Raw genomic sequence first — 12142 nt, 5'->3', positions numbered from 1 at the left:
GGTAATGTTGTTCCATTTGAAGGAGTTAATGTGAAACAATAAATAATGCTGTTCCCTCTGAGTCACTCAATTAACACAGAATCCCTTTAAATTCCACAGCAGGGTATTCCCATAAAAGAAGACATTAGGCGGACTTGAAAGTTTCAGCCTCTGTTTACGACTCCTCCGAAAGGGACCAGAATAGTCATCAGAAATGCCTCAGACTTGAATGAATGCAGTAAAAGCATGTCTCTTCTCAGGAGGGGTGGTCGATTTAGAAGAGTTGGGGTCACAGTCTCATCGTAAATAGCCCATTCTCCACATACCTGTGCTGATGCATCATCTGATTGCTCTCTAGGTGATAGATGAACACAATTGCCACTGAGGCAACCACTCTGAGGTGTTCATTAATATTTAAAACTATTCAACTGTAAAATTTACGGAAACTGACGGTTCCCTGAATCGAGCACAACTGCAATTTTTACTTAAATCATGATCTCTGTCAGTAACGTGACACATGCTGTAATGGTGATAGGGTTGCACTGTCTGTAAGATAATACCTAGAGAGGAGTGAACTAAACTGTAAATAGTTAATGAGCCTGTGACAATGTGTGCGATTTTCCCTTTAAAAATATAATGAATGGGCAAAAAGTCACCAGTGCATTTTCTCATTAACATTATTATTAAGATATGAGCCATGTGCAGTTATTTTTCACATGCTAACAAAACTGCTCATCTATTTTAGGAAAATCACTGCCCGTACCATTCTTAACTTTCCGTTCAGTCATAAATCATACACAGTATATTATAGTTAAATTACTGGATAGAAGAGCTTCTGTTCTTTTTTGCTGTTGCGCAAATTGAACTCCTTTTATCTTAAATCTCTAATCAGCAGATTGTCTTCTGTAAGCAAAGGATGAAGAGAGACAATAGTAGGCTGCAGAGGAGGATTTTCTGCAGCTGTGCGAGACTGCATTAAAGACGGGCTTGGAAGGACCAGAAGCAGGGATTACAGAGTTAAACCACCTGAAGACACACCTGAGCTTTTTTACTGATTAGCTGTCACATCCCACAATGCTTATGTTTTCGTTAAAATGACAGAGGACAAACCACACAAGTAGAGCTCAATCCCCACTTCTAGAGGCTTTCTCCTTCCTCTTAACCCCCCAGTTCGAATCAATCTTTCAGTCAGAATTCATCAAAAATAATTAGCCTCCCACATCAGCAGGCTACCAGCTCCCTCTCCCCAACTTCTGCCGCTGTTGGGTGATTTAGCATTATGGCCTGGTTTGGTGGGAAAAGGCTGTCTTCTCCGGTGCAAGTGAATCCTTTCCAATTAAATCTAAACAATCAGTCAGTGAGGGAGTTAAGAATACAAGCAGGCCAGAAGGCCAAAGTGCTGCTGCTGTCATTGCTCCAGCACCACCTGTCCAGAGATGTCAGTGCCATCCACTGGGGCGCCAAGTCAACCCCCACCTCCTCCCTCTGAGCCCCTTACCAATAACAACCCCCCCCCCACACACACACACTTTAAGCTCCAGCTCTGGTCAGCCCAATAGCAGCACAGCTGGCCTCAGCCATCAGCTTTATGAGGGTGAGCTGCCTTGATGCCAATTAAAAGAGCTGATAAGAGCAGCAGTGTGTTTGGGAGAAAAAGAGAGTCAGAGAGAGTGGGTGGGAGGTCACAGAGAGTGAGAGAAAGTTTGAATGTGAGCTCGCTCAGATACACATCTATTTATAGTAAGCTTAGAGCAGCTAGGAGGGAAAACTGTTTAGTAACTTTTCTGTTTATGCTACTAAGATAGGGATGACATGAATGGCAGACAGAGGGAAGGACAAGGGGGGGGAGACAGGGTGGTTATTGTGGTGGATGAGTGGTTGTGGGGGATGTTGGTCTGCTTCACTTTCTTTTCTGAGGTAGTTTACAGATCTGCCTTTCTGATAGGCTTTGAGGTAGCGTGCTCTGTGGTTGCTGTGAGTAAGCATGCCTCCCTCTTATAATATTGCTTTAATGTGATAGTGTCAGCAGGTCGAAGCATGAGGGGGAGAGAAACTTTGGTAGAAAAAAGTGAGTGAAATGGGCAGAGGAGGAGAAAAAGAGGGAACAAAAGAGAAAACAGAGTGAGAGGGACTCTAGCGGCTGTCACATCCTATATGAGCTCTGATGGAATGGGCCCTTATGGAGTCAGGAGTGTTTCCTGTTTCTGAGGAGCACACTGGAGACCCTGTGTATGCGTGTGTGTGTTCATATGTGTGTGTGGTTGGAGAGTCCCTCATCACTGAGCCACAGCTCCCTAAGCCTTAGCTCTCTCTTTACCCAGCATGCAGGGCCGAGAATAAAGTAAATAAACAGTTGAGGGTCGTGGGGCAGCCCTCTTTCACCCCAAAAACAAAACAGTGCCCCCATCAAACACCCCCTCATACCAGAACAAAGGCACAGAGCATGGGCCGCAGACGCTAAGCTCTCTGACATATGAGGAGCAATATGTCATTTTTGACTTCAAAACCAGACACCTCCATAGCCAAAACAACCGGTGATTAGAAATACTGCTCTTAGACAAAAAAAAAAAAAAAAAGCAGATTCTTTAAGATCCTACTGTTATTTTTATTCATGAGTCCTATATCTAAATGGGAAAATAAGCACGGATGAACTACTTTGAAAGCTATATAGAAACCATGACCTCAACAAAACCATGAGAATAGGATTCTGTCTTATTTCCCAAATTGTTTGTTTTGAAAGTTTAAATTTAGAGAAGCAATTTACATGGAACAACAAATAGCAAAGCCTGGAAAAGTAAACTCTTCATCTTATGAGCATACACAACAACGTGGGATGTAAAATGACCCTGCAGTATTATAATAATATATAATTGTTGATATTTATATATACATATGTAATATATTTTAATTTGAATCCTAATTAAAGCAGGTTTAAGGGAACCTCTGTGTTCCAGTTTTGAGTTCTGACTGAATTACATTTGGTGGACTCACTCTCCTGCCAGGGTCTCCGGGGAGATCCCTGCCTGAAAAGGATGGATTGAGAAGCACTTAATTAAACTAACAATGTGGCATTTCTGAAGGAGAAAGGAACACTTAAGATGTGTCAATAGACATCCAGAGTGCAACTGTTCTGAGCCCCTACAGCCGAGCCCCGACCAGCCATGCATAGCTCCAACAGCTGCAAAGAGCAGTCAAATACTTGCCAAGCCTCATTGGACCTATTAAAAAAAGAAACAATTATCTGTACATTGAGTTCTGCTCTGTCTTCTCACTATGGACTCAAGGCACAGTGAAATCTATCCTCCGCTCAATGGCCACTTCCCCCCTGCCCCATATCCTTTTTTTTCTCCTTTTAATATTTATGTGTTTTGCTGATAAAGTGCACCGCTACTGCCACAGTCTGATGTCACTCACCCGTCCATATCTGTTGGCATAAGAACCCGTAAGCAAGGAATGGAAAACGATGATTGTTTCATCCAGGTCCCAGATGAAAACTCGCTGGAGAGATGGGGTGCGGAGGGGAAAGAAAGAAACAAAGAAAAACAGAGAGAAAAGAGGCAAAATCAATGGTGCACTCTGTAGGGCTGCAAGGTGATCCTCCTGGTCAATAGGCCAGGAGCGTGTATTTGTGCGCCACAGGGACCAGGATCCATTTGCTTGAGTTGGTCACCGCAACACTCCTCCCATCACCCCACCACATGCTTTCCATCCCCTGCCCTTTACATTAGAGTAATCAATAGTGACAAACTAATTAACTAGATATGTTAACATGCCATGATGTCAGTGCTATAATGGCTGCTATTAACCTTGTTCAAATTCATATCATATTAATGAAGAGCCCTCTGAATTACCAAGAGTTTATTTTGACATATGGTCACTATCAAAGTGTTTTATGGTGCAATGGTATCATTGTTAGTCACAGCTAGAGTCTTTCATGACTACAATATATATATTATTCACTTCAGTGATGACTCACTTAATCACATGCCTTATTGTTTATTTACGAGGTATACATGAGAACTTTATATAAGATATGTGTTTAGTGATGTCATATATTCCACAATGCATAAATAATGCAGTTATAGTTAAGGAATCAAATCTTTAAGAATTAATGTGTTAAAGCTGGTGTGGCAGCCATATAGTAAGTGGATTAGTGTCCATGTGCCTCAGACAGGGCGAGGCTGTCTGTCGCCAAGGTAGCGGGCTCACCCTACCTCAAGGTCGGAGTCAGGCGGCGGTGATGGGTTGTTGTTCCTTCTTCCCCGGCCACGTGACTTTCCATCCGAGGCCCGGCGCAATCGATCTGAATCTGAATCTTTAATGGGGGTTGATGGACTGTGGATGGTACTGTACTCTACTGCTGAAAGGAAGGAAAGAAAGAAGAAGGAGAGTATAAAAAGAGTGTATCGAAGATGAGCTATTATTTGCTTTTAGCAAAGCAGTGACCATTTGTCTTGATGCAGAACAGACAGTTTCCTGGGGACATTTTTAGTGTTTATGCAGGTAACCAACCTTTTATAAATCAGTTTCAGAACACATACTAAAAGCTACTGTGCTCCATGCTGATTTAATAAGTTAACGGAGTACATGCCAACTAGGAATAGCAAAGATGTCTTTTATCTAAATTGGATGACTGTGTATGAAATTGTGTTTAGTTGATGCCTGATGTTTTCGGTGTTGATTGATGACAATTTCAAATGCAGTCATAAAGGTTTGACTGACTTATAAAGATGCAATCAGTGCTCGACTGCCAAATGATACATTAATGTCACATGCAATTATGGGAAATTCTACATCTGATTTCAGTTTTAACTTAATTATGTCTTGCTTGCCATACTGCAGTACACTGGCCGAAATGATTTCCTACTCATATTGTGCATATGGGTTAGTACAAAGAAAGATTTTTGGTATTTTGCTCATGCTCTCTTATCAGGAACAACTTGCAGTCAGTGAGAAGGAGGGGGTTCAGTGGCCTGCTTGTTCATTTAAAAAAACGAAACGTTGCCCATAGCAGGATCAAACTCCTGATATTCAGGTTAGACAGGTAAATCCTGCTGCCTGTGGTTTGAAGCTTACCTGCAGGGTTCTCTGTCAGGGCCTGGCTGGTTATGCCAGTGGGTGGCTCCTGGAGGGTGTAGGTGGTGGTGGTGGAGGGCGTGCTGGGGCTGGTGTTGTTACTTGTCATGTAGGGTGAAGTGTAGGGTGAGCTGTTGTAATACTGAGCATACTGCCCCTGGCCAAAGGCTGGATAACTGGGGTATTCCTGAGTAGACAAATGGTAAAAAGGTAGGTTACATTTGGATAAAGACAGGGATATGGAGGAAAAACAAGAGATAAGGAAACATATGTACAATATGGTGCAACAAGGAAGGTTTAGATAAAAAAGGTGGAAGCAAAGAGAAACAAAAGGTAGAAGATTTGAGGAAGAGAAGTAGTAGGTTTGGCAGTAATGTGAGATATGCCCTGCACCAGTGTTGCTACTTTACAGTGCAGATTCCAAAACATAAATGCAAACACATGTCTGTTCTGTCCTACATCTGGACAACGATCTGTCTTGTTTTTTTTCCCTCTCCCTTTCCTCTGTGGCATAATACATTTGTGTTGGGGGAGGGACAGTAGATAATCCTGCGTACAAAGCTTTTGACATCCTGAGTGATTTATGTCTGAATATGTCACGGATGAAATGTTACATATTGAGTATGCATGTTTCATAAAGATTTCCAGGTTGGGAAGAAGTCTGCGAGTTAAACTTTTATAAACTGATAGCTGCATACTGGTACCAGAACACAGAGGTAGAATGAGCAGAAGGAAGTGCACAGCTACCTGTTGTGTGCTGTTGAAGCCGGTCGAGTTCGTCAGGGAGTTGTTTCCTGCATACAATCCTGACGTTGTTGTGAAAGTACCACCTTTAGGGAAAAAGAATAAACCTTTTGAGTTATGTATACACCATAGTATATAAAAAAAACATGATTAAATCTGCTCGACTGCAAGCAGTGCTGTGGCAGAAATGAAATGGCACATTGTTATGGGGGAAAAAGATTAGTCTTTTGTGAAACATCTATTTGAGGTGGCGAACAGAGGGATGCCTGAGGGAGCGCTCCCAACAGTGGCCTTATCTTTCTCCTCTTCCTTCCTTATCAGTGATTGGATCATGCCTGATGAATGACAGAGGGGGCAGAGAAGGGTGAGGGGTGGACAGAACCTGCTTCCAAAGCCGTCCAAGCCCGCACAATGTGAGGAAGACAAGAGACTGCTGTGTGTGAGCTCCCAGAGGGTGGCGTGGGGTTAAGGAGGGGGGGTATAGTGGAAACGGTGGATGCACTGGGACTGAGCATGAGGATGCCAGGGGGGCTGTGCATGGGCAGTCTAGTGAGACAGAGCTGTATACGGAAGGAGAATTGAGGTTGCAGTGAGTAGCACTCGGGGGGGTTAGCTGCTGACATCCAGCCCCAATGAATATGTATGTTCCTCTTTTCACTTGCTCAAAGGATGGTCCTCCTGGGTAATTAAATCATTCAAAGGGGTTGATACCATCTAATGGCTTAATAATATACATGACATGAGTTATAGAGGAGAGGAGCAGCGGCGGCCCCCGGGGCACGACTTCTCTCTTCAGTAGTCATCCACCTGTACTGTCATGTCAGGCAAGAGAACAGCAGGAGGGGTAGCTAAAAGGGGATCACAGACTGGTAAAAAGGCAGCAGGGTGACATGTCATGAGAGAGCTGGGTGTGCTAAAGCTTAAATGAATTCATTTAAAAATAGCTTTATTGCACTAAAACATTTTAATTTGACTTAATTTGAAAAAATTGTTTCAAATTTTCAAATCATTAAATTAAAAGAAGTTTTTTTCTTATTGTACGAAAGCTTAACATTATTAAAATGCAGTCAAGTAATTATCTGTCTCTGCAGCCACAAGCATGTTATAAAAAGCATTTAATCACATAGCGGCCAAAGCAAAAGCCTGCGATTACTCCGATAATTTAGCTGTGAGTAGGGAGCGTTTGATTTAGGCACTCTAGATGCAAAGCATGAATATTGCATCCACTCAAGTTTAATTCATTGTGAAGGCCAAAATTGCCATTGACAATAATATAGGATTATTTGTGCAGCTTGGTGTATGTACATTATTCAGCATGCTAATATAATATATACAAACAAAACAACACCAATAGTAAAGCTTCTGGCAGTTGCTGACTTTCTCTGCCTAGTAACAGAGACTTGAGCCTAAAAGATTTCATTACAAATAATCTATTAAAGTGTCATAGCAGTTCTTCAACCTTAAAAATACGGCCCCAGGGCTTTATTACTCCTTTCTCTTCATACAAAGACAAATTGCCTCTCCATACATCCACAGGGGGACATTAATTAGCACTACCATTGCATTCTTTAAAAAAGCTTCTTCACTCATCACCCCAGTGTTCCCTCCCTAGCCAAAAAAATATCCCGTAGCTTCAGTGAAAATGAGCGAGAGGGAGATAAATTTACTGTTCCTAAATGGGGGCGTAATTACACCTTTGTTCCCAGAGACAAACAGAGGGAGTTCCTTTCATCCTCTGGTCATTGGCCCCATCAGGAGGGCCCTCCCACACCGTGACAAACGTGAAGCAGCTTTCAGAACAGTTGGAAGGATCAGTGAAGGGAGGGGGGAAGTGAAGGGTACCGTATGGAAGAAAGCATGGAAAACAGAAGACGTAGTGCAGTGTTTAGCATTGTCAGGTAGCTAAGCACCCTGCACTGTGGCCAAAAAAGAGAAACAAATACCTCCCAAGCTCCCAAGATTACCAGGATCCACTAATTATTTGTGCAGTTTCTCATTCTCGGCTTCCAGTAATTACACACACAGCAGATTTTTACCTTGTTCTTCATTCTGGCATCTAACGGTTATTTTCATCAGATCTGTTCTCGCTCTTTGTTGTATTGTTTGATATTTCAAGGCCTGCGGGAGGAATTTTATAACGTTTGTGTTCTCCGCAGAAAGTTCAACATCAAGTGAAAGTCTGACAGAACAATAAGACAGAGATGAGGAGGAGTTATACTGCGAAGGACAACAAATTAGCCTAATGCACAGTTCAAACAGTCATAAAAGCGCTCACTGGCAGGGTTTGAGGGTTGCTCTGTGGAGAACAAGGAGCCACATAAAAGCAGTGGGGACCCCTGCTAGCCCAGTGAGAATGAGCCCATGCTGTTGGGAGTGGTGGTGCTGGTTATAGCAGGGGGAGAAAGAGGGGGTCTTGTGGTTCCCCCAGGGGGCATGTTTTCTCTCCCTCCTCCTGTCCTGCTCCAGTTAGTTCACTCACTCAAGACCAGACATCACCCCTCCCTCCTCTCCTCCTTCCCTCCTGCCTTCTGGCTCCACAATTGGAAGTCCATTTGCTTTGCTTGATCAGTCCCCTTGCCATGGGCTATGTCTATCATCAGTGCACAATATTTGTAGCAGAAGTTTGTATGCCCCACTTGGGAATAGGCTATCAAGTCCAGATGGGGCTCTCCTTTTAAAAAGGCAACCGAGGCTTCAGCTTCTTCAGCTTGCACTGCCACTGGGACAGAATGCTGGAATCCAATTATTCACCTAATTAGCATCTGCTCAGTCCCACCATCAGCACAATCTCTATGTCTCCTTACACACCTCTAATGTTTTAGGCTTTTTCTGACAATCCACGGGATTGCACTACCTAAACTGGCACATGGGACTGCAAAACTAAGGCGCACAAAGACGCCTGTGCCCTTTACAATTTGGTGCCACAACTTTAGCGCCTACACAAAGCTCCATGGCATTGGACATGAAAGCAAGGAGCAAAAACATTAATCTAATCGTCCTCCGCCTTGACAGCTGGCCACACGCTGGTGGCAGGGACACTGACGGAGAGGGGGAGTATCCGATGTGGAAAAAAGAGTCTTTGGTTGGGACACCCAGGCCCGAGGCACCTCACCCAGGCAGATCAATAGGCCAGAAAGAGTAATGATGATGGTGTGGCGGAGGGCCAGAGCCACAGTTAGAGATCCCAAGGCCAGAATAGTGGTCAATCTGTCATCTAACATGGCTGTCAATTACTAACGCACTTAATGCTACGTGGGGCATCCGATAGCCAGAGATAGCAGGAGACAGTGAGGGAGAGACAGAAACAGATGGAGAGAAACAGAAAGACAGAGTAAGAGAATAATACTTAGAAGATAAATGGGCACATAATACTGTCATCGTGAGTTAAACCACTAAGGGCAGGATAGCAGCTTCTGCATTCTGCAGCACATGCGTCCAGCTCTTGTTCTCTTGCTTTCTCTCTCTCTCCCTCTCTCTGCCTCTCCTTTTTCAGGCGCTCGGCTGCACTCTGCAGAACTCCGGCTGTGGCTGACTGTATTTGGTTAAGAGGCGTGGAAAAGAGGCTTCCCCACGCCACATCTGCTGCTGAGCTGGCGTTATTTATTGTGAGATGCTCTGGAGGCTTTTCAAGAACATGTGGAGATGTTTCTACTGTCACACATTAGATATTGCCGGAGAGAACACAAAGACTATGCTAGCTGTTAGCTAACTGTCCCTACCTAGTGCAGGTGGACCAGAGGCTTTGTTTGAACCAATACAAAGAAAGAGTAATAGAAGCACTACATGACAGAAGGCCTGATCCACATTCAAACAGACTGTATGACTGGACAGAGAGAGCAAAAGAGGGGGAGTGCAGTGCGCAACAACTCATCTTTATCGGTTTCAAGGCCATAAATCTCTATGGTCTCAGCTCTTAAACAAATACAAATATGATCACAGGGAGAGAAAAAACAAAGGCTGGGGAGTGGGGAGCGACATGGCTGGTGCCTCCTAAGTGCCTGCCATTTTTCCATCTGTGTTGATTCTTTTAAGAGGAGAGGAAAGGAGAGGGAGGCAGCCATCATGGCTGCACATAACGACTGCCGAGATGCAGCCATCTTTTGGGGTGAGGGAGAGGGCCGTGTAGTGAATCAGTCTGACTCTGCATGCTATTAAATCAGGGAGAGAGACCTTTTTCTCTAATCTTTTTTTAAAAGGATTACAATAAACCTTATTTGGTTGGCTAAGCAGAGGGAACACGTGGCAAAAGTGATGAGGACAGAGGGGAAAAACTGATAAGGGATATTGGCAAAATAATGTAAAAGAGAGGACAAAGTAGATGAGTACTTTGGCAATGACGTTCAAAGGACAAAAATAGATACACGGAAAGAACAAAACAGGAAAATGCATACCAGCAACCAGATTCCCACCGTATTTTTCTTTGTATTTAACATATAGTGTAACATATAACATGATACAACTGTTGATGTAACTGATAAAGGGGACATGCTGCCAGCTTTAAGAGAGGGTGATGGCATCTCGCGCTGTATTACGACACCATACAAACACCAAAACTGACTTGGGAAGACGCACAGAGAAAGAGATGAAGGTTTCAAAAATATGTCCTCACCCTGCATCTGGTAACTGTAGGGGGCCTGTCCTGTCTGCGGCGTGGTGAAGCCGGAGCTGTAGCTTAGGAAGCCCGTCTGTCCAGGGGACTGGGATTGGCTCAGACCCCCTTCTGTCTTTATGCCTGCCCACAATGGACCTAAATCAGTTAGTGACACCAGATCGGTTTGATGCACACACAACAGTCAACAAACAGGTTTAAATTACACTGGACACAGCAAAGGGACACAGCCTCTGTCTGTTAGCATAACACACTAATCACAATGGACGAGCGCTGATTATCTGATTAAAGGTTTTTACTATCACCAGTTGTTTAGAAATATTATCTCGCACTGGCTTCTGTCTCACTGCAAAGGAGTTGGCTGTAAAACCAAAAAGCATGTTAGGACTATGATTGTTTGATTTTATGTTATCATTAGTATTATTATTATTATCATCTAAGATAGGTCATCTGTGAAAAGATGCACAACAAGTAATAAAACATTCTGCTTGTGTTTGTGAGCTAAACTGGCCACTGCTTACACTGAATCAGTCACGATGCAGTTCCTATGCAGCAGTAGGTTGCAGGACTCCATTCAAATAAACAGTGTAAATTCCTCCACATATTGGAGAGTTTTTTGGGGTCGAAACACTCTAAAGACTTTGGACAAATAAAGCCTTCAGTGAGCCATGTCCTCTGTGCTTTCTCTTGCAATGCCAGAGGAAACCAGTTTTTGTTTTCAGATTTTTATCTCTAATCTTTCACATCTATCTGAACAGCTTGACAAGCAAATTCTGTTTTATTGCAATGAAGGAGAATATGCAGGCACTAAACAACAACTCAGCATCTCTGCTGCTCTTGCTTTACTGGAGGAATTGTGGGAACATGGTTTGTTATGAGCAAGGTCTTGGTCCTGACCTTTGGGAAGGAAAAAAATATTTAGTTGTAGTGTTCTCCCCCTATGCATGTATACAATACATTAAAATGATTAACATGCATCTTTTAGCAAGACAAGAAGTTATGGTGTGCAACACAGAAAACTTACCATAGGCTGGGATGCCATAGGGCTGGCCAGGCTGGGGGTAGCTAGCATAAGCTGCGGCCTGCTGCATTCCTGTGGTGTACTGCGTCTGCCCATACGCAGCCATATTTTGGGATGAAGGGGTAGGAAGAATATGCGGATATGTTCTGCTATTTAAGAAAAGAAACAAAAGGCAAGAGTGAGAAAGGAAGGGAGAAAGAAAAGGGACCATGTTTTACCCCTAAAACCATAACACAAACTTTGCTAACTGACAAATTCCTTGTGATTGTGCTACTTCATTTTAAACACGGAGCCAAGCTGTAAGACAGATAGCATCACACAGCTCATATACATAGTGAAAGAACAATAAATGGCAAAGGAAATTTTTGCAAGATAATAATTACAACAGATTTCAGAGTGCACAAGCTGCAGACATCCAGGCAAACAAAGCCAGTCGAAAACCCCCGATCTAGCAGAAGGATCTAATTAAAGATCCAAATGAAGTTGGATGCTGCTTATTTTTTAAAGAAAAATAAAAGAAGCCTTACTTGGAAGGGTAAATCTGTGGAGAGAACTGGTGAGTTTGTCTTGGGCTGAAGCCACTGGTTCCAATAGCTGAGGAGAGTTAAAAAGAAAAGAGGCAAGCACATATTTAAACATTAAGAAATAAGGTAAATATTATCTTTTGCCAACAGAACTTCTGGAATCCAAGGAAACAGTAATTACATTGCATT

At 43.2% G+C, this 12142-nt stretch overlaps 1 protein-coding gene across 15 annotated transcripts in view; it reads right to left on the bottom strand.

Moving 5' to 3' along the window:
• Positions 1–12142, bottom strand: part of eya1 (EYA transcriptional coactivator and phosphatase 1) — a 62543-nt gene that overhangs the window by 16115 nt on the left and 34286 nt on the right. For 5 of the 15 annotated variants that reach the window (XM_051410319.1, XM_051410318.1, XM_051410326.1 and 2 more), the window contains 7 exons: positions 11957–12023; positions 11433–11578; positions 10409–10546; positions 5803–5885; positions 5056–5242; positions 4194–4339; positions 3394–3477 (listed from right to left, as the gene is read on the bottom strand). In XM_051410319.1, coding sequence (XP_051266279.1) covers positions 3394–3477; positions 4194–4339; positions 5056–5242; positions 5803–5885; positions 10409–10546; positions 11433–11578; positions 11957–12023 — 851 coding nt within the window. The remainder of the gene's footprint in view (positions 1–3393; positions 3478–4193; positions 4340–5055; positions 5243–5802; positions 5886–10408; positions 10547–11432; positions 11579–11956; positions 12024–12142) is intronic. The other 10 variants (XM_051410320.1, XM_051410327.1, XM_051410322.1 and 7 more) reach the window with 7 other exon arrangements.

This window comes from Dicentrarchus labrax, unplaced genomic scaffold (assembly GCF_905237075.1).
Source record: "Dicentrarchus labrax unplaced genomic scaffold, dlabrax2021, whole genome shotgun sequence".
Taxonomy (NCBI): Eukaryota; Metazoa; Chordata; class Actinopteri; family Moronidae; genus Dicentrarchus; species Dicentrarchus labrax.
This window is presented reverse-complemented; position numbering and strand designations above follow the sequence as displayed.